This window comes from Lepus europaeus, chromosome 23 (assembly GCF_033115175.1).
Source record: "Lepus europaeus isolate LE1 chromosome 23, mLepTim1.pri, whole genome shotgun sequence".
NCBI classification, from domain to species: Eukaryota; Metazoa; Chordata; class Mammalia; order Lagomorpha; family Leporidae; genus Lepus; species Lepus europaeus.
The window spans coordinates 19,074,537-19,096,583 of record NC_084849.1 but is presented as its reverse complement, the minus strand read 5'-3'; the positions used below and the strand labels follow the sequence as shown (position 1 = coordinate 19,096,583).

Sequence of the window (22,047 nt, the reverse complement as noted above, 5' to 3'; positions counted from 1 at the left end):
AGAGATCAGCCAAGCCCTCGGAGACAGGTGCAGGCACGCAGATGCACGCGCACGGACCTGCGGGGCCGGCGGACAGCTGTCTCTCTGAAAAGGCTGTGAGGTTTCCAGGCATCGCTGGCAGACGTCCCAACACCCTGTGACCCACGTGCTCTGTGCTCTCAGTGCCTCCAAGGGGCAGGATGACGTCTACGACCACAAACGGAACGTGGCCTCTGCCCTTGAAGCCGATCGCTACGTAAAGAGCCGAGTTCAGGCTTGTCACGCTTTGGGAGAAAGGATTTCAAAACCCAAACAAATCCACCAGATACATTAGGCATGTTTGTGTTAGCAAAGGTCTCCGAGAAGTCATTTTTAACACTGAGGTTCCCTGGCCTACTGAAATGTTACGTCATTGTGAAACTGAAGACCTGAACGGTCAAGAGATGCTGAGCACTGCCAGTGAGGTCTCTGACGTCACACGTGTTGAGCGCAGCGCTCACGGGGTCCAATGAGCTACACAATGCGAGACTCCGCGTAGGGATCGAGATACAGCAAAGTTTCATACCTTTCCATAAACTTTTGAAAAATGTTGCCTCGAAGACTTTCACAGATTTCTTCTATGTATGGCTGGAAAGGATGGAAAAGAAATCCCACACTGTGTAAACAGGAGCGCGGTAAAGCGGAAAACGCAAACCAGGAGACTCAGACCCGGCGGGCAGTTCCCGGCCGCGCACGCCGGCAGCCGCGCCCTCTGGCTCGTGCCCCGTGTTCACCAGAGGAGTCACCCTCACGGTCACTGACAGCTGCCGGATACACCAGATTTGAGACACAGATTTCTGCCTAGCGTGGCTCCGGGCAGTCACAGCCACTCTGTAATGACCAGGGCTAGTTTAGGGACTGCGCTTCCCGGGGCATGGTTTAAGGCTCCACAGTCACCATCTTTCAATTTTTTAAAAATTATTTTATTTATTTTAAAGGCAGAATAATAGGGAGACAAAGAGAGAGAGAAATGGATCTTCCATCTGCTGGTTCACTCTGCAAATGGCCACAACAGCTAGGGCTGAGCCAGGTCAAAGCCAGAAGTCACGAACTCCATCTGGGTCTCCCTTATGAGTGGCAAGGACTTGAGCCACCTTCTCTTCCGGGTGCAGTGGCAGGGAGCTGGATGGGAGGTGGAGCAGCCCGGACTTGAACCAGTACCCAGGTGGGAAGCTGGTGTCATAGGCGGCGGCTTCACCCTCTGCACCACAGCGCCAGCCCCATCCTGAGATCATTGCTGCTTTTTGAACAGTGGGCTCCTCATGTCATTTCTGTAACCCTGAGCCATGGGTGTTTATAGCATGTATTGTCCACTATCAAGAGCATTTATAATCTGCTTTATTACTGAGTTCTTTAAAAACACAAAGCTAATAAATTGCACGGAGTGTTTCCTTTTTGTTAGCTATTTTACTGTTTGAGTTCCTACCTCTTGGAACCACAGAGCTAGCGGTAATCGCAGGGCAGAGTTAATTCATCTACTCAACCTGGGGCCAAGGGGGTTCCCAAGGTCTCCAAGCAAGGCCATGGCCCTTCTGAGATTAAAGCAACAAATGTAGGAAACACTACACCCTACCTCGATTTCACACGGCTTTGCACATCACTGGCTCCAGAGCACAAACCTTCCCTTTCCATATGATGAACTTTAAATCAACAACTATAAAAACATAGAGGGGTGTCTTCAAAAAGTTCATGGAAAATGTGTACTGGGCCCAGATATCAAAATGTTCTTGCACGAAATGAACTTTTTGTTCCTTTTCCACGAACTTTTTTTGGAAGTACACTCATTTAAAATGCCTCTATCTCACAGTTCAGCCCAGTCAATTGCATCACTTTGGAAAAACATCTTGACACCCTACATGCACTGAACGAAGCGAAGTTAATACTCCCTGTGTCATCACAGATCACTCTGAGGGTTCAACCAAAAGAACGAGGAGACCACAGAACAGTCCAAACCTCATAGCAGTGGCCACTGCACAGGCCAATGTAGCCACACCAGGCTGGGGGCAACCACTTCCCGCAGCGAAAAGACAGGCAGGTGGGAGAGCGGGACACGGGGTCACCTTGCAGGACCACCCCGGCCCCAAGGGCACGCTGGGCTGGCTGCTAAATCCACACGGGCCTGAGAGGGAAGCTGAGCTCGCTCTCTCTCTCTCTCTCTCTCTCTCTCTCTCTCTCTCTCTGAAACCCCAGGGTTGCACGATGGCAAGCATCTTAGCCGAGCGCTCTACAAGTCTCAGCAGGCCCCCAAGACTTCCACGACAACATAGAAATGAGTGCGCCAAGATCTACAAGGTGACACTATTCTCCTATCGCAGATACTTATTAAAACGAATGTCTTAGAGTCGGCTGTGCTGCGTAGCAGGTAAAACCTATAGCAGGTAAAGCCTATAGCTCTAGCATCCCACACAGGTTCAAGTCCTGGCTGTTCCACTTCTGATCCAGCTCCCTGCTAAGGCACCTGGGAAAGCAGTGGAAGATGGCCCAAGTCTTTGGGCCCCTGCACCATCGTGGGAGACCTGGAAGAAGGTCCTGGCTCCTGGCTTCTGCATGGCCCAGCCCTGGCTGTCACGGCTACGTGGGGAGTGAACCAGTGGGTGGAAGATCTCTTCCTCTGCTTCTTCCTCTCTAACTCTGACTTTAAAATAAACCAGCAAATAAATAAATGTTAGTGAATCCTTTCACATTTTACCAAGCATCCCATACTTTCCACGAATACAGTAAAAGGCAATACTCATTTGGAATTCTTTTTTTTTTTTTTTGACAGAGTGGACAGTGAGAGACAGAGAGAAAGGTCTTGGAATTCTTAAGATCATAAATAATACGCCACACGGCCACCAGTAAAGCCAGGAAGAACTGGAGTTCAGCAGTGGGATCCTGAGCAGACTTCCCTCCTGGGACCATCGGTTCCTCCATCTGTCAAGGGGGCAGCTGTATGTAATATGCCCGGCTACCATGAGAATTCAATAAGGTTAAGAATGTTAAGAGCTACAAACAGGGCCGGGTCCAGACACAAGCCAAGACCCCCTGATCCCGACTTCCAAATGTACCTCTGCAGTCACTTCATTTTTGCTTTTCAATTTTTTTTTTGTTTTGGGAGGCAGAGACACATACACAGACATACACAGAGAAATAGAGATAGAGTTGGGGGGGGGCAAAGTCAGAGACAATGACTGCACCCCCACCTGCAGGCTCGCTCCTGCAATCCCTGGGAAGCCCGGGACTGCCAACTCATCCAGGTCCCCATGGGGTGGCAGGGAACACCAATTACTTGAGCCATCGCTGCTGCCTCCCAGGGTCCACACGGAAGCTGGAATTGGAAGCAGAGCCAGGCCTGGACCCGAGGCATTCCGACGTGGGATGTGGGCATCCTAACCGGTATCTTCCACTGCCAGGCCAAACACCTGCCCCCAGGTACTGAAGTCTAAAACTCATTTTGCATTTCTGTTTTGCTACGGACTTTGACTTTGTTGGTTAATGCACCTCTATAAACAGGACATACAAACGTGCACCTTTCAGTCTACTTGACTCACAATGCTCCCCTCACCACATCCATCCTCTACCAATTTCACCAAAGTATTTTCAATCATTTTTTAATGAACAAAATAAATCGGCCAGTGTTTTAAGCGAATGTGAATGTCTTTGCGTGTCACCTGGAACGGTGTTTTTCCTACACTGTGTATGCCACGGGACAGGCTAAAAGGGAACAGTAAGACCGTGGATGACGAGGTGGCACAGGCTGGCACTGTTAAACGTGACTGCATGGCTGGCCACGGGCCACAGCAAGGTCGGTTGAAAACTGAAAGTCTGACACTCAGCTATCACGGAGACAACAAAAAGCTGATATTCCCACCGCCCTCTGCGAGCGTAAGATGTAAGATGCCAGCTAACCCATGGGGAGCCTGTGCCAGGCAGGCCCAGGGCGAAGCAACCTGTGTGTGGCTTTCTCACTGAGTCTTCTAGATCCCCCTCGGAGGGAGCGCCCACGGTCACCCCCACTCATGGGTGAGAAAACGGAGGTTAGGAAGCTGCGGGAACCGGAGGCCCTGTCTGAAGCGTGGACCCACCTGCGGTCCCCTGGCTCCGGGGGCAGGTGTTTGGCCTAGGGCTTAGGATGCCTGCATTCCACACCGGAGTGCCCGAGTGCGGCTGCCACTCCAGCTCCTGACTCCGGCTTCCTGCCAGTGCAGACCCTGGGAGGCGGCAGCCGGTGGTGGCTCAAGTGGCTGGGTTCCTGCTACCCATGCGGGAGACCAGGATTGAGATCCTGGCTCTCGGCTTTGGCCTCAGCCCAGCCCCAGACACCACAGACATTTGGGGAGGAACCAATACATGGAAAATTTTAACTGTTAAACCCAGGTCAAGTCAATCAACGTCAGAGCCTAGGCTCACACCCACGCAGACGGGCACCAGGTTTGATGAAACGCATATCTGGCTGCGTTGGCAGGAAGTAACATCCCATCTGTTACCATCCCGGGGGCTCTAGAAGCCCAGTAGGCACTTCTCCAAACAATCACCAAAAACTCATTTTGAATAAATACTATTGTAAGGCACCAAATCAAAAATCAAACCATCTCACTCTAAACAATTAAAGAATCCAAGCAAACGATCATTATTTTCATTTATGAGGATCACTGCACTTCTCAGTGGGATTCTTTCGTCTTATGATTCACAGCAACATAACACACGCGGAACCATCTGAGAACTTTGACCATCCCTGCAAACCAGGCCCGAAGAGCTCCTGGCTCCGAACCGGACCAGACCAGCCCTGCCTACTGCAGCCATCTGGGGAGTGAACCAGTGGACGGAAGATCTCTCTTTCTATCTCCGCCTCTGTCTCGCTTTCAAATAAATAAACAAATCTTTGCAAGGGGAGAAGGGCAGGAAAAGGCTCTGGGGAGTAGGAGGAACCATTAAGCTCAGAGAATCATGAGTCCATGAGCCTCTCCGTGCCGGACCTCACTTCCCGGGACTTCTCAGAGAGTAAGTCCACACGGAAGCCACATGTTCGAGACACGAGGAGCCACGGCAGAATTCGGGTGCTCAGCAGTGATTCAAAGGTGGCCTGACGTTCACTCTGGAGTGCGGTCATGGGGGGGGGGTGCCCACACCCTGGCACCACAGAGCCACCCCATCACAGGCACCAGGAAGCTTTCTCCTCGGATGCCTTGGCTGTTTTCTAGAACCCACAGTCACTATAAAGCGCTGGTGGCCTTTTCCAGAAAAGTCTCTAAGGAACTATGTAGCAAAGCCCATTCCAAGGAGGAGACTAGCAATACTATCCATTGCCCCAGCACATGGTCTTCCAAACCAATTTCCTGGGCATACTTGCACATGAAAAGGAAATCACCAATTCCAACTGGTGGGCAAATGAGATTTATTCCTGTTTCCTTAGACAACTCCGCCTTACCTGGAACAGGGTGGACGTCACCTGCTTCTTGGACAGATGACTTTGCACATGCTCCACAGCTTGCTTCGAGAATGGCTTTCAAGAATCAGACAGTAACAACAAAATGTTATGCAAAATCATAACGAGAGAGAATTTTACACCAGAGGTACTAAGTGGTAGCCTGGGGTAATTATATGATCAAGTCTTCTTAAAAAAAAAAAAAAAAAAAAACTATTCTGCTAAATATTTATAGGTCATCCAAAGGCTTGTTCCCCTGGGCGCCTGGAGGATGGCACACAGGGGGACAAGGCTGGCATGTCTAATCACACAAGAAGGTGGCAATAAAGTCTTCAGAACCCTATTATCAGCTGAGTAAATGCATATGCCCCTCCATTAGCTGGTAATGGAGTTCTGAGAACATACACCAACTGCTGCAGAGAGAAAATAAATTCAGGAAGGTACACGTAAGAGTTGGGAGGACAGAGCTATCCAGGCCAGGGGCAGCAGCAAGAGGCTCTGTGTGACCGATCTGGCTGCGACCCTGGGGCCCAGAGAACGCCCACCAACCACATCCTCCCCCACAACTTCAAGTCGTGTCTTCTTTTATCACGCACAATACGAACAGCTTTCAACCCCCAACCCCTCAAATCGCTGAGCCACGGGAAAACCAAGTTCATAGGGCCTCCCCGCGGAACAGCTGGCCTTCAGCCGCTGCTGGCGAGGCGGCAAGCACGGGGCATCAGCGATGCGTTCCGGCTCAGAAATTCCATCTCCCACGAGCAAGGTGGGTCCAAGAACCAAAAAAACCCAATGTGTGCTACAGGAAAAGCCATCGTCAGCCACAGCTACTCCACGCCGGTCGGCTTCTCAGATAACACGGAAAGGACAGAAGCGCCAGAGCACGCCACCAGGAGCCAGTGCGTGCCGCTGGGCTCTCGGGAGACACGGACACACTGCCCATCTGCTCTGTGCCGGACAGTGCCACGCACCATACCCGAGTGCCTGGCTTCAGTTCCCGGCTCTGGTTCCTGATCCCCACTTCCTGCTACTGCGTACCATGGGAGACAGCACCAAGGGATCAAGTAAATGGGTTCTCGCCAGCCCCGTGGGAGACCCGCATTGGGTCCCTACTTCCTGGTTTGGTGCCCCTGCCAGGAGAACAAGGGCTCTCTCTGTCTCTGTCTCTCTCTCTGTTCCTCTGCTTCTCAAATGTATGAAAATTAAAAAAAAAAAAAAAAAGGAAATAGGGCACATGAGAAAATGAGGGGATACATATTTAATCCCATTTGATTGTAATTAATTTAAATTTAAACAAACAGCACATGGGGCTAGTGGCCACAGTCTTGGACCGAGCAGGCCTGGGTGGCGAGCCCACTCCTTTGGAAGACAGTCTCCAGGAGGTTACATGACAGATTTTTCCTGACTGATTATTCCACTTGCTTCTGGCGGAATAATTTCCTAGAAACCTAATTTATCCTAATGACTAAATTAGACTGTTCATCTGCTTTACAGGAAAAAAATTATTTCAACCTTTATTTAACTGATAATGAACAAAATTAACATAATAATTACAACCTCCTTATTAACCCAAAGGAACTATGTAAGGCTTATATTTATCAATATTTGACTAACCTAATTGTTAAAGTATACCTGAATTTAAAATAATAAAGTTTAATTTCCTTAAAAAAAAAAAAAAAACTGGAATTGTGACTAGTCTTTTTCAACGGATCCAAGTTAGCTACTCCATTGGATTGATTTTTTTTTTTTTTTGCAGGAACTAGTGTCAGCTTTGGGAACTGTACTAAGCATACGCGACACGACAGACGCTCGGTCAGTATAGCCAGGAACCCAATAACAAACCCCAGGAGGTGGGCCTGGCCTGGCAATGCATTTCTGTATTTGCAAGCCTCCTTCTAGGCCCTCGTCCCGGCCCCTCCCTTTCTGGGCGCACTGAGAGCCGCCCGGTACCATCAGACTTCCGTCCCAGAATGTGAGGACACTCACGTGCGAACAGGATAGCAGCTCCTTCATGATGTAGGCGTCGTAGATTTGGCGACTTCGACACAGGCGGTCCTCTTCGTTGTCGAGCTTTTCATACTCTTTGATCTGGGTGTTTAAAAGTTAGCACGTTAGGCTGTCACCCCCCACCCCGGGAGCCCACTGTCTGGCCCAGGCAGACACCACGGCCTCACGAGACACAGCAAATTCCTGACCCTTCCGGTCCTCAGGAAACGACCGCTTGTAATGCTGCAATAATGAAGTTGCAGTCACTCAACTGCCACTAGGAACACACAAGTGGCCTCTCCCCTGGGATGAACCTCACGGCTTAAATGTAGAAACACAGTATTAGCAAACAAATACTGCCATGGTGACAATTAGCCTACAATACACGAGCCATGGAACATGCGCCCTTGCCAGTTCTTCTTTACCAAAGCACAAATAATTCAAATTTGGCTGTGATTCAGTTCTGTGGGATATTATGGGGCTATTCTCATCCAACTACTGTGTTCCAAAGCCAAAGAAAGAGAATATGGGGGTTCCTGCAAAGAGATTTCTGAAAGCCAACCAAAGCAAGTATTTCTGAAAGCATTGACCTACAGATAAAGACATGGGCGTCTCAGGCTAGAACCCCACCTGCACTACAGAAATATTAACAGAAAGGCTGGGGCTGGCGCTGTGGCGTAGTGGGTAAAGCCACCGCCTGTAGTGCAGGCATCCCATATGGGCGTCGGTTCTAGTCCTGGCTGCTCCACTTCTGATCCAGCTCTCTGCTGTGGCCTGGGAAAGCAGTAGAAGATGACCCAAGTCCTTGGGCCCCTGCACCTGCGTGGGAGACCCGGAAGAAGCTCCTGGCTCCTGGCTTCGGATTGGCACAGCTCTGGCTGTTGTGGCCATATGGGGAAAGAATCAGCAAATGGAAGACCTCTCTCTCTCTCTCTCTCTGCCTCTCCTTCTCTGTGTAACACTTTCAAATAAATAAATAAATAAATCTTTAAAAAAAAAAAAAAAACAGAAAGGTTCCTTCAAGTAGTGCATTTTGCTATAGTTAGGAGACCAGTGTTAAGCTAGGGTAAATAATAAAATGTGCCTTAGAAACATCTGTCGTATGTAACATGGTCCCAAGCGCTCTAGCCTGATAACAGAGGGTTCTGGATTAGAGAGCTGTTCCCATTTATTTATAGCAGTGCTTTTCATCCAAAGATAGGGAGAGGATGAAAACATCAATGAAACACGGAGCTCAGAGGAGGAAGACAGCAAAGATCCTCCGCGTAACGACTGATGGTGAAGTCGGTGTTCTTTGGGGAAAACGCGTGAACACTCAGCTACTTACTACGTGGGAGCACCCTGCCCACACAGTTACAGATTGTGGAACGTTTCGGATTTCAGGGCTCCTGGATCACGGGTGTTCAACCAGGAAAGTCTGAGCAAATATTCCAAATCCGAAAAAAAACAAACAAAACCTAAACACACACACACACACACATACCCACACACACACACCACCGCTCACATACACACCCACCCACCCACCCACACACATACCCACACATCCACACCCACACCCACACCCACACACTCACACACATCCACACACACACACACACACCCCTCCAAAACTTGACTCACACTGCTGGTCCCAAACATTTCTAACGGACGCTCAGCCTGCACAGTGACTTCCTCAATACCCGAAGGCTCCTTTTCATGCTATCATCAAGGTGGAGCTCACTCCTCCTACCGACAGGAGAATGAACTCAACAGAAATACAAGCTAGCTTTTTACTCTATGGTCTGGGTTTAATGGTTTTGCAATGAAACCCACGAAGACCTGTAAGAATTTCTGATGCACATAAGGGCACAGGTAGGAGACAGCCAGGAATGTGGAACCTAAGAGCTAGCTGGTTCAAACACTGAGCAGTTAACCCAGACCATCTTCATTATCCTGTGCTACGCTGTGATGGCTGGAACCCATCCTTCTGTTATGACCAGGGCTGAGAACGGGGTCTTCTTGCAAACATGAAGGCAAGCAGACTGGGATAGGCTGACACCCATTCGGGGAGATAAAGACCATCTCAACTGTAGAATCGAACCAGTGATTCTGGCCTAACCGAAGGGCCTGGGCTAACCCATCCTGAACCAGCTCAGGAGTACGGGTCCACAGAATGCAGCAATGGGCCAGGGGCAAACACTGCAGCTGCAAACCAAAGCTGGACACCAAAATCCAAAGTAGAGCAGGAAACACAGGATTGGGGCCTGTCAATTCCCTTGGTTGTGTTTTGTCTTAGGCAGGGTCCAAAGGCTGACACCTGGAGGCTAGGATAAGACTGACCATCACTGAGCCAAAGGCACACGTCTCTGCCTTGACACAGGAGCAACACCTCCACGAATCATCACCCCTAAACACAGTGCCACAGAATGCAAGCCTACATGTCAGAGGGTCCACGGAGGACCCCAACCTCCGGTCAAACCAATGCTCCTTCTACAAAGTTTCCGTGAACTCAAATTCCAAACACACACAACAATTGTAGTTTCTTGGCCGGACGACATTTTGAATGTAAAAGCTGTCTTTGCATACAGCCTCGAGCCTTGGAATCTCCAACTCGAACAGTGGGAAAATGTTCCTCTTAAGAGGAAAGGCAGGCTCTAAAGTCCCTGGAGCTGTCATTCAGAATTCATTCTCCACTGGCCACAACACCATGGAGTAAAGCCCGCTCAGCCACCTGTCCCTTAGGTCTGAACAGAGGGCCTGCTGCCGCTTATTCATGGCAAACGCCACCTCTGAGTCTTGCAGGCCAGACACATCATCTCCACTATCACTTGGTCCCCTTCGGCCTGGGAGGACCCACGGGCCACAGCTGAACACGCAGCCTCAGTCACCCGAGCCCTCCGAGCAGGCACTTTGGGTCCGCAGCTGTTGTGAGCTCCGCGTTCTCACCCCCCGCCCCCGTCTGTCCCACCGCCATTCCCGCGATGTTCTAAGAGAGGCCCTCCCAGGGGGCCTCTGCGATGTCCAGCCAAGGGTCACGTCATCGATTCTTCATCAGCACCCAGCAGAGCTGGTCCTCTCCTGCCCTGTTCTGAAATTTTCTCCCTGACTTCTGTCACGCACCTTCAAGGAGTCGGCCACGGGGGCTCCCCTGCTCGGGGCTCCCCTGCTCCGGGCTCCCCGGAGGGGCTTCCTCCTCTGCCTGCCCCCTGAGTCCTTCAGGGTCTCAGAGGGGGGGTGGGGCGCCCCTTTCTCACCAGCTACATCCTCCGTAGGTTCAGTTCCACAATCTCAAATACCAGTGATACTCTGATGACTAAATGTGGATCCGAGACTCGCTTCTACCCTGCACTCCAGATTCTAAATATCTAACCACGTGGTTGACATTTCTCGTTGAGTCTCTAGAAAGCACCTCAAATGTGACATGTCTAAATAAAACCTCGGTTTTCACGCCCTCTGCACCGCAGCCAAACATGCTCCTCCCCCAGTCTTCTTGATCAGAAAAATGAGTTAAAAACTACCTTCTTCCCAGTTCCTGAAGCAAAGAAATGAATCATCATCATTGATTCCACCCGTGTGCCCACTCTTTCCACCATCACCCCGATATCCAACTCATCAGAAAACCACACCTGCCTTAAATCCCAAACAGAAGCCCAGGCTCCTAGCGGAACGGTCCTGTAAACACTGGACCAAGTAAAGGTGTAAACACATGACCAAGTAAAGGCGCTAAGTCAGTGACCAAAAGTACACAGATAAGGGAGGAGGGACGAACAGATGCAGGGGGGAGGGATGGTTCTGAAAACAAAGAGCAGCAGAAGGGGAGCTCCCAAGTTCCACGTGTGAACTCTGCTGCGATCTCCACACTGCCCCACGATGACACGGTGGCACGGCAGACCCTAGGCAGCCCAGCCACCCCAGCTGTGGCGCAGAGGGTTAAAGTCTCGGCCTGCAGCGCACATGGGTGCCGATTCGAGTCCCAGCTGCTCCACTTCCAATCCAGCGCCCTGCTAATGCTCCTGGGAAAGCAGCGGAGGATGGCCCAAGTGCTTGGGTCCTGCAGCAACTTGGGAGACCCAGAAGAAGCTCCTGGCTTTTATTTTTTTTTTAATATTTTATTTATTTACTTGAGAGGCAGAGTTACAGACAGTGAGAGGGAGAGACAGAGAAAAAGGTCTTCCATCCATTGGTTCACTCCCCAATTGGCCACAATGGCCGGAGCTGCACCGATCCTCAGCCAGGAGCCAGGTTCTTCCTCCCAGTTTCCCATGCAGGTGCAGGGGCCCAAGGACTTGGGCCATCTTCCACTGCCTTCCCAGGCCATAGCAGAGAGCTGGATCAGAAGAGGAGCAGTCGGGACTAGAACCGGCGACCATATGGGATGCTGGCACTGCAGAGGGAGGATTAACCCAGTGCGCCACAGTGCCGACCCCAGCTCCTGGCTTTATATCAGTTCAGCTCCAGCCATTGTGGCCATTTAGGAGTGAACCAGTGAAGACCTCTCTCTCTGCCTCTACCTCTCCCCCTCCCCCAACTCTGTCTTTTCAAACAAAATAAATCTTAAAAAAAAAAAAAAAAAAGATGCCTCCCACTGCAGGGAAGACAGGGTGGGGGCTGAGCAAGCCAGTTAACCGTCTGCTGAGACAGGCAAATAAACAAACACAAACAAAGACTCCTGGGGGAGCCCAACAGTGTATAGAGTACTTGAAGTGTATCCATCACAATGTTCAAGATTGTGATGCAGCTGTGGTGCAGCGGGTTAAGCCTCTTCTTACGACCCTGGCATCGCCTACCAGAGTGCCAGCTTGCGTTCTGGCTGCTCCACTTCCGATCCAGTCCCTGCTAATGTGCCTGGGAAAGCAGCAGAAAATGGCCCACGCGACTGGGTCCTTGCCACCCACGTGCGAGAGCCATTCGGAGTTCTCGGCTCTTGGTGTAAACCTGGCCCAGACCTAGCTGTGTGGCGATTTGGAGAATGGACCAGTGGATGGAAGGAAGATCTGTCTCTCACTCTTTCAAACAAATGTCTTTAAAATAAATAAGGCTTTAAAAATTTCATGAAAAATTGTATGAAAATATAAGTATTTTGGTGCAAAAAAATTGAAATTTGTGCATTGATTTTATAATGCATTTTCAACAAGCTTGTTAAATATTCCTCATAAAGATAGAACATTCATAAAATCAGAGCCCCAGAAGGAAAGGAAAGACAGACTGCGATACAAATAATGGCCCTAATATTTTCAGATTTGGTGAAAGATATAACTTAAGAATTTCAGCACACCCCACAAAAGGAGAAATATCTATAATCACTCCAGTAAGGAGCAGCAATTGTCAAAATAACCCAGAAGGCATGGTTATAACTGTCTAAAAAAATACAATTGACATATAAGAACACAGGTTGACGGCAGACAGATGGGGAAGAATCTAACCATGCAGACAGAAAGCGAAAGAGGACCAACGTGCGTATGAACGTACACATCCTATCCAGCAAGGCCGGCGTCCCAACACAGAATATCACCAGACACAGGGGAACACTTTGCAAGGAAAGACAACACAATCAGATCTGTGCATACTGAGTGACAGAGCTGCAAAACAAGGATGGGATAAACAGCAATACCGTAAGACCCTTCTCTGGGCACCCAAGAGAACTAGACACCAAGCCCTCAGAGATACAGAAGATCTAGCACAGCGACCACCATGGCCTCACCGATGCCTAGTGAGCAACACACTTCACGCCTGCCTGGCTTTTCCCGGGCTTCAGAGTAAAATGTAAATGCCCTCCCCCTTGCCTCCTCTCATCCCCAAAGACCCACCTCCCTGCCACTCAGGGCGCTCCTCGGATGCCACCTCCAGGCCCAGCCTTTGAGCCATCGACCTCAAGTGGCCGAGTCACAGTGCATCACCCTGAGTGTGGACTCGGTTTTCAGGCTTTGAATAGCAGCTCTGAATTCCAGATAGGTTTCCTATTTCTTATTTATTTATGGTCTGTTTCTCTCAACCAGAACACAATCTCAAAGAGACCAAGGACTTTGGCTGGCACAACATTTGGCTGGTGTTTAACAAAATTTGGTTGAAGGAGTTAAACGAGATTCCGTGTGCTAACTTGACTTCTAATCTTTCCTTTACGATTTTTTAATTGACTCATATTTATGGGTACTGTGTCTTTGCTTTTGACAAGGTGCCTGGCTACGCTGAAACCGGAGAGTTGAAGCTTTCAGAAACACGAGAGAGATTTGCTTCTTGACAGATCAAGCTGTGATACTTATCCAGATAAATGCCTGCCTAGAATTCAGATTTAAAGCCTAAGGTGACTTCATGCCCAATAAAATCCTTCCGGATTTCACTTCATTTTTTTCTACATGATGGTAAGAGCTCATCATGATTTGACTATCCTACTTGAACATGCACGAGTATCATTTCTAAATGCATGGAAGAAAAAGCAGCTTCCCCCCGCCTCAATAAACAGATTGAAAAGAAGACCAATCCAGTTTGTAGAGGTGCTCAGTTCCCAGTACCTAAAGACGCTGTGCTTTCCATGGATCATTCAAAGTGCCTCCTGGTAAAAACCCACCCTGTTACTGCTAATAACAACACACACATCATTTCTTATCATCTTAAACTAGCTCCTAATTTCTCTTTCAATTTCTCCTTTCACCTATAAACTGTGTAGAGGTGTACTCTTTTCCAGGCAGTTTAGGATGTCTTATTACCTGTGAGTATATTTGAGTTTCGTTCTGTTGTGATCAGAAAACAGGAGTCTGAGAAGCTGTCTCTAGAGACCAGCATAGGATCGATCTTGAAAGAAAAAGTGTCCCCCGTGTGACTTCGAAGAATGTGATCTCTGTCTTTGCGGGGCACACCATTCTACGTACGTCAGTTGGATAATAAAGCATATTCATCAGTTTATTAAGATCTCGTACACCATTAGTTTTTTAGCCTATCTGTGTCATAAGCTCGTGAAGGTCGTAGGTTAGTACCTCCCAGCAGGACTGTCAAGCTGTCTCCTGTCTGTCAAATTTTTGCCTTTGATTTGAAGTTGTGATGGGAATTTGGCCTAAGAATTAAAGACACCAGCTGGGATGCCTGCATCCCACGACAAAGCACCTGGGTTTGAGTCCCAGCTCTGCACCCAGTGGTAGCTTCCGGTGTATCCTGGGAGGACGCAGGTAACGGCTGAAGTAGCTGAGTCCCTGGCACCCAACTGGACTGAATTCCCAACTCCCAGACTCAGCTGTTACAGGCAGCTGGGGAGCAACCAGGGGAGGCAGGTGTGTGTGTGTGTGTGTGTGTGTATCTACTGCTCAAATATTTTAAAAGGCACATACTTTGAAGTTATCTTTCTTGCAACACGCAGGTGGAAGACTGTGACACCTTCTGATAGACTGACCGCGTGCCCTTCAGAAGTCTGTCCCACAGCAGCATTAGTGTGTCTGACATTAGCACGGCTGCACCAGCTTGACTTTGGCTACTACCTGTGTCACACTCTTCCAACTTCCGCTTAAAGTACAGCTCTTCTAAGCAGAATATAATAGCTTCTGGTTCCTTACCCAGTCTGGAAAAACTCAGTCTTTTACACTCAATGTATACAAATAGATTTGTTGCTCCATCTTACTCGACTTTCAACTTGACCTACCTATTTCGTGCCCACTTTTTATTCCTCTTTTGTCTTTATTAAACAGCACTCTGCTTTTCTCTATTCAGCTTATTAGCTATGCACGTTGTATTCCTTGAAAGGTGTCAGATATCAAAATATGCACCCTTGACCGCTGACAATCCAACGCAGATCACCACTTTTACCCTGCGAGAATCCCGGACTGCGAACAGTTCAGCTTCGTGGATGCTGCCTGCCTCCTGGGCTACTCTCGTGCACGTAGCCTCCACACACATCTTCAACCCCAGAAGCCTCGCGCTACTGCTTGGTACGGTCGACATTCACTCACACTGACAGGCACAGTCACCCTGCACAACGTCCTCCATTCCTTCCAGCATCTCCACTTGGGGTCCTTTCCCTTCTGCCTACATTAGCTCCCTTTACTGTGTCTTGCAAAATACAGGTCTCCTACTGACGAATTCCCTCCATTTTTGTCTGAATAAATCTTTGGTTTTCATCTTCCTGCTCAATGGGAATTTTCGCTGGACACAGAATGCTCGTTTGATATCTTTTTTTTTTTTTCCTCACCACTGTCTTTGCTATCATTCCTCTTAAGATATCACGGTTGGTCACACTGTTGCTCCTTATTTAAAGACCACGTGTCTTCCCCACCCCCAACCCAGCTGCTTTTCAGGTTCTTCTCTCTGCGGAGTGGGCATTTCGCCGAGCAGTCAGCATGGAGCAGTGACGATGCCCCACGTATGTCCCACATCAACGCGCCTGGGCTCACATTCTGGCTCTGCTCCTGACCCCAGCTTCCTGCGAATGAGCTCCCGGGGAGGCGGCATTGGATGGCTCAAGTCCTTAGGTTCCTGCCACTCAACATGGAAGACCTGGACAGAGCTCCCGGTTTCAGGACTCTGGTCATTTGGAGGCTGAATCGGTGAATGGGAGTACTCTCTCTCCCTGCCTCCCAAATAAATATAATTTAAGATTTTCTCTGTCACAAGTTCCCACAGCCTGAGACTGCAGTGCAAAGCTACGGCTCCTTGGTGGTCTTTCTGCTGAAGGTTTGCTGAGCCTTTTGAATCTGCAAGCAATCTGCTTTTCGTCTCTTTTGTAAACCCCTTAGTATTATCTCTTTAAGTGCTGCTTCCGCCCCATCCTTTCTCTTTCTGGAACCCCAGTTCTGCGTGTTAGACCTCTTAAACCTGTTTTCAATTGCTCTTGTCTATTTCTTTTTTCTATTCCTCTCTCTGTGTCTTGGCTTGACTTTAGCTACTGAGCCGCCCTCTTGTTAATATTATGTTGCTACCGCTCTACGAACCTGACCATGAAATTCTCAACTCAAAGCACTTTCTATTCTGCAGCGTCCACTTGACCCTTCAGAAGTCAAAATATGTTGGCATTACCTATCCCTCCATCCATGGTGTCCATCTTTTCCTCTACCTTCTTTTTAAGATATATCTATTTCCTTGAAAGGCAGAGTGGCAAAACAGGAGACAAGGAAAGACAGAGTCAGATCCATCTTCCATCCACTGATTCCTCAAATGGCTGCAACAGCCAGGGCAAGCCAGACCATCTGGAGCCTGGCGCTCCACACAGGTCTCCCACACGGGAGGCAGGGGCCCAGGTGCTTGAGCCACCTTCCACTGTCTGCCCCAGCACATCAGCAGGGAGCTGGGTCAGAAGCAGAGCATCCAGGGTTCAAACCAGCACTCCAGACGGGATGCCAGCATTGGCACTGCAGGCGGTGGCTTAATCTGCTGTGCCCCAATACCAGCCCCTCCTCTATCTTCTTAAACAAATTATTTGTGGTTATCTTTAAATACTAACTAACTGCTGCTAACTGCAAACATCCGATTCACCTGTGGGTCTGCTTCTATTGCCTGATGAGTCCCACGACCTTGCCTCTTAGCAGGCTGACTTATGTTTAGCACTACAGATGGGGCCGGCGCTGTAGCACAGCAGGTAAAGCTACCGCCTGCAGTGCCAGCATCTCATATGGGCATGAGTTCAAGTCCTGGCTGCTCCACTTCTGATCCAGCTTTCTGCCGTGACCTGGGAAAGCAGAAGATGGCCCAAGTCCTTGGGCACCTGCACCCACGTGGGAGACCCAGAAGAAGCTCCTGGCTCTTGGCTTTGGATCGGCCCAGCTCCAACCATCGTGGCCAATTGAGGAGTGAACCAGTAGGTGGAAGACCTCTCTTTCTCTCTCTCTCTCTCTGCCTCTCCTTCTCTCCCTCTATAACTCTGACTTTCAAATAAATAAAACTTTATTTAAAAAAAAAAAGACTACGAAGTCTTTACATGTTGTTCTCTTCAAAGACAGGTGAGGAGGGGAAGATTGAGTAGGCTGGGCTGGGCTGGGCTGGGTGGGGTCCGCCTCTGCTGGAACCCTGCTCCTAAGACCTGACCCTCTTCCGGTTCAACTTTGCTCCCTGCACTTCCCATCCCCAGTACGGCGTGGCACCTTGGCCTGCACCTTGACAGGGAGACTAGCAGCATGGTTCCATGTTCCAGGTTCCTCCACTCCCACCGGTTCTTACCTTAGCTCTGGAAACCGCTCGCAGCATTTCTGTCTCCCAGAAGCAACTTTCTGCCGACGGCCAAGCCTGAACCCTCCTCTGCCCACGGCACCGGGAATCGACAGCCAGCCCAGGTTCTCAGAGGCTCCAGCAGCCACGGGCCACTCCCTGTGCAGTGTGTGTCTCTTGCCTGCTCTGTTTTTTGGACTCCTGTCCCCAGTACGCTCCTGTATCTCCTGCAGCCTAGGTGGGAGTTTCTATGCCTTCCAGAAATGTCTGGCCTACTTCTGCAGCCCCCTTTCCAACTCAGATTCTACCAAATGTCCTCTGGGGAAAACCAGATAAGCGTTTGAGGGCCCAGAGCCCTACCAAGTCTCCAGTTTGTTTCTCCAATGACTGGGGACATTTGTGAGTTTCTCTTCCAAACCTGGTAGCAGGCCTGGGCTACTGGGCCCCAGCTCACACCTCGGAATCAGCAGGTGTCTGCCGGGAGCAGACCAGGTGGCTGGCTCTACGCACTGCACACCTGAAGGCTCCTCCCTGCTCGGAAGTGCAGGCCAGTCGCTCCTCCTTGTGCCCATCTTGCTGCAAGGCCCTGACAGCTGTGAGTTTCAGACAGGCCTGCCTGTGGACAGGTGCTGTCGGCCTCCCTGCTGGGCCACCTGTGTGTGCTGCTCTCCAGGACCCTCCGTATTAGTGCAAGGGTTGCCAGTCAGTGTTTTCCAAAGCACAGGTTAAATATGCCATTTTTTAATTTATACAGAGAAACTGATTTCAGGCATCTCATAAGCACAATTCTAAGATGATAACCCTGTTTCCCTCTCTTCTTCTCTCCCTCCCTCAATCCCCTGCTGCCTTCCTTTCATTTTTTAATGTTTGCAAAAACAATTTCAATCTGCGCAGTAATCACAGGCTCAATGCACCATCACTCATAATATCCAACATGCAAAAAGTAGAAAGACCACAATTCCACAGGAGTGCAAACAAGAACTAAAAACAGTGATCAAACCAGAAGATGTCTGTTTCATTCCTTTTTTTTTTCTTTTCGGTATTCTGTATTAATTCCCACATAGCAGAGAAAACACAGGATACTTGTCTTTTGTGGACTGGCTTATTTTACTAAGCATAAGGGTTTCTAGTTACATCTATTATGTTGCAAAAGACAGGATTCCATTCTGCTCTTGAGATAAAAGCATCAATAAAACAGTTGCTTCTTACCTCTTCATAAAACTTCACCTGAGGTACAGCTTCGTTAATCTCATTCAAACAAAAGTCTTTAAATAGCAAGAAACCTAAAGGGAGAGAATAGAAAGTTTCAGGGCTGGTGATGTACTGAGCTTCTACCCTATGGGGTGATTTCGCCTGGGCCTCCTCCTCCCTTATCTTAGAATAAGGGCAAAGAAGGGCTTCGCAGGATTACGCCCTAGGAGAGACTGCTCCAGGTGACAGAGGCCCACGTCCCAGCTCTCTGCTCACAACCCCCTCCCATTGCTTCAAAATGCATGATGAGTGGTGTTAGCAGTCCCCGAGGACACACACACACACACACACACACTGGTCACAGCCGCTGCGCAGCTAACACCACGCCCACACAAACAGGACTGTGCTGTCCATAAGACGGGAGAACTTTCACACCCAGCCACGTCGCACCACGCAGCCAGGGCAGGTTCCCTGCTGCCAGCCCACTTCCCACTCCTTCCTCTAGGCCTGGGACACGGAAAGAAGTCAACAGACACCTGTTGGCTCACACGCCTCTGTCAGAATATTCACTGCACTCCAATCAGTTATCTGATCTAAACGTCTCCCAGCACGGTCTGGAAATCCAGCACACCTGGCCGGACCCCCAGGGGAGGCGCAGGCCCAGAGGAGCTGCCTCTGGGCTGCGGTTAGGGGTGTGCACGTGGAGATGATAAAACCCCACAAAGTCAAGGCAATTCAGAGACTCTTAGTGCAAACAGAAGTCACAGAAGGGAACTGAAAAAAAGACTCCCCAAGATTCTAAAGACATGGGGGGGGGGGGCTAGGATTCCCCAGGGACTGGGAGAAGGAAGCGAGTAACGTTAGCACACGAACCGTGCGGCTGGACTGTGTCTGTTGTTGCTCCATAAATTCCTCCTTGAATTCCCCCTCCACAGTTCCAAGCACACGACCTTTGAAGATGGGAAACGCGTGATCGTTCCAGCCAGCAGGTGATAAAGCCTGCTCCGTTAGGTAGGCAAGGCCAGCCTCCAGGAGGGGCCAGGGCAGGGCCAGGGCAGGGGCAGCCCAGGTGCCCTGACCAAGAAACTGCAGGGATATCAAGGCATGAAGGGAGCAGGAGGGAACGGGCTCTGTTTGCATACGGGTATTATTATGATGATGATAAGTAAGGGGGATCATGTCACCGCTTTGATTCGTGAATCATTCAGAAGTGTGTAATTTCCAAATGTCTAGCATTAGCTTCAGATTTATTTACTTTGTTTCCTGAGACATATCTGTTTAAATCTGAACCCATTCATGATGGTTCAAAGCTCTTTTTTTTTCTGACAGGCAGAGTTAGACAGTGAGAGAGAGAGAGAGAGAGAGACAGAGAGAAAGGTCTTCCTTTTTCCGTTGGTTCACCCCCCAAGTGGCCGCTATGGCCAGCGCTGCGCCAATCCGAAGCCAGGAGCCAGGTGCTTCCTCTGGTCTCCCATGCGGGTGCAGGGCCCAAGCACCTGGGCCATCCTCTACTGCCCTCCCGGGCCACAGCAGAGAGCTGGCCTGGAAGAGGAGCAACCAGGACAGAACCGGCACCCCAACCGGGACTAGAACCCAGGGTGCTGGCACCACAGGTGGAGGATTAGCCTAGTGAGCCGTGGCACTGGCTGATTCAAAGCTCTTAAGTGTACTGTAACTCGATTCTGGCTCCAAATGCTGTCAATCTAGGTGAAGTCTCCATGAGACTTGAAAAAAAAAAAAAAATCTGTGTTTTGTTCTTATAGGGTGGAAGGTTTCATTAAAAACAACGAAGGCCGCGAGGCCGAGTCGGGCGGCAAGCTTGTTCAAGCCCCTCCTGTGCCCTTTTCTGAACAACGTCCACTGTCCCACCACCACCAGGAGAGAACCGCTGAAACCCCCGCTGGGACTGCACGCCGCTTCACCTTTTTTCAATCAGTCTGGTTTTGCTTCTTGTATTTCTTTTTCTATTTTTGGAAGAGAAACTAAAGTGAGGAATTGGACTCCGGTATTTCGATGTTCGTGAAGCATCTGGACGAGAAAATGACGTAGTGCCACATGTGTGGTTTTACGGCCTCTGACTGCTCCTGGAACCGGGCTGAACCTCTCTCTGCACCACAGCCCCTCCCTGGCGCCCCCCAGCAGTGTTCCTGAGCTCACTTCACCAAGGCCAGACTCCAGTATTCAGGCCTCTCCATCACCAAGCTCGCTCTCCTGGTTCCTGGACCTGCTGGATTCTGAGCGCTCGGCTCAAGCACCTCCTCAAAGCCTTCCAGGAGCCCTATTGGCTCCCAGTCCCGGGCATCCAGGCTCCTCTCTCTCTCTCTCTCTCATACACACACACACACACACACACATACCCTATACACTCCCAGTCCTGGGCACTCGGGCTCCTCTCTCTCTCTCTCTCTCTCTCTCTCTCTCTCTCTCCTCTCTCTCTCTCTCACACACACACACACACACAAAATTATCATATACAAATGTCCACTTCTTTCCTGTCTACTCCATCAAGCTGCAAATGGCAGGACACAGAAGGATTCTCTTCTGCCACCCTGGTAGCAACAGGAACAGCTGGGAAGTGGGGAGGAAGGGAGGGAGGGAGGGGTGAGGGGGTGAGGGGGAGAGGGAGTGGGGAGGGAGGACAGACGTAGACAACTGAACTTCCAACCTAGAATGTTTTTACCTCCTTTGTTCATGTAAGTTTCAATCTGTAGAATAGACCAAGGGGTTGTTTTTTGTTTGTTTGTTTTTTAACCATGGAATGGGAAAAGCAAAACAGGGTCTTCCCCGGGGCCTACGACGAAAGTGAAGATGTACTCTGTAGCAGCTGAAGAAAGATGTTTTACCTTTTGGATAAATCCTAGATCACTGTGTTCCATGCTAAAAGCAGTTCACCTCCACCAGTCTTCAGTTACATAAAAAGCAAATGAAGCATCATTCAGAAGAAAGCCAAAAACTAAAGGGCAGAAATAAGGAAATGGTTTGCCTGATGGGCTCATCTCATCGTTGTGATTTCTCCAGATTTTAAAGAACCAAAGGGGCTGAGCCAACACCTGCTCACCAGATAACTGTGGAATGTGTTTGCCTTATTTCAATATCTGAACTGCTGCATACGGATTAACTTTTTAGTGCAAAACACTTGTTTTGCAAAAAAAAAAAAGTAGAAGACAGACTTGTAATGCTTCTGATAAAATATCAATGAGTTAAGAGATTTGAAAATGGAGGGCTGGCGCTGTGGCATAGCGGGTAAAGCCACCGCCTGCAGTGCCAGCATCCCATATGGGTGCCAGTTCGAGACCCAGCTGCTCCACTTCTGATCCAGCTCTCTGCTATGGCCTGGAAAAGTA

At 49.6% G+C, this 22,047-nt stretch overlaps 1 protein-coding gene across 3 annotated transcripts in view; it reads right to left on the bottom strand.

Annotated features, from left to right (window-relative positions):
• GRK3 (G protein-coupled receptor kinase 3) overlaps positions 1-22,047 on the bottom strand; it is a 135,753-nt gene that overhangs the window by 54,481 nt on the left and 59,225 nt on the right. For all 3 annotated transcript variants that reach the window (XM_062181953.1, XM_062181954.1, XM_062181955.1), the window contains 4 exons: positions 18,722-18,795; positions 7,409-7,510; positions 5,426-5,500; positions 545-606 (listed from right to left, as the gene is read on the bottom strand). In XM_062181953.1, the coding sequence (XP_062037937.1) occupies positions 545-606; positions 5,426-5,500; positions 7,409-7,510; positions 18,722-18,795 (313 nt within the window). The remainder of the gene's footprint in view (positions 1-544; positions 607-5,425; positions 5,501-7,408; positions 7,511-18,721; positions 18,796-22,047) is intronic.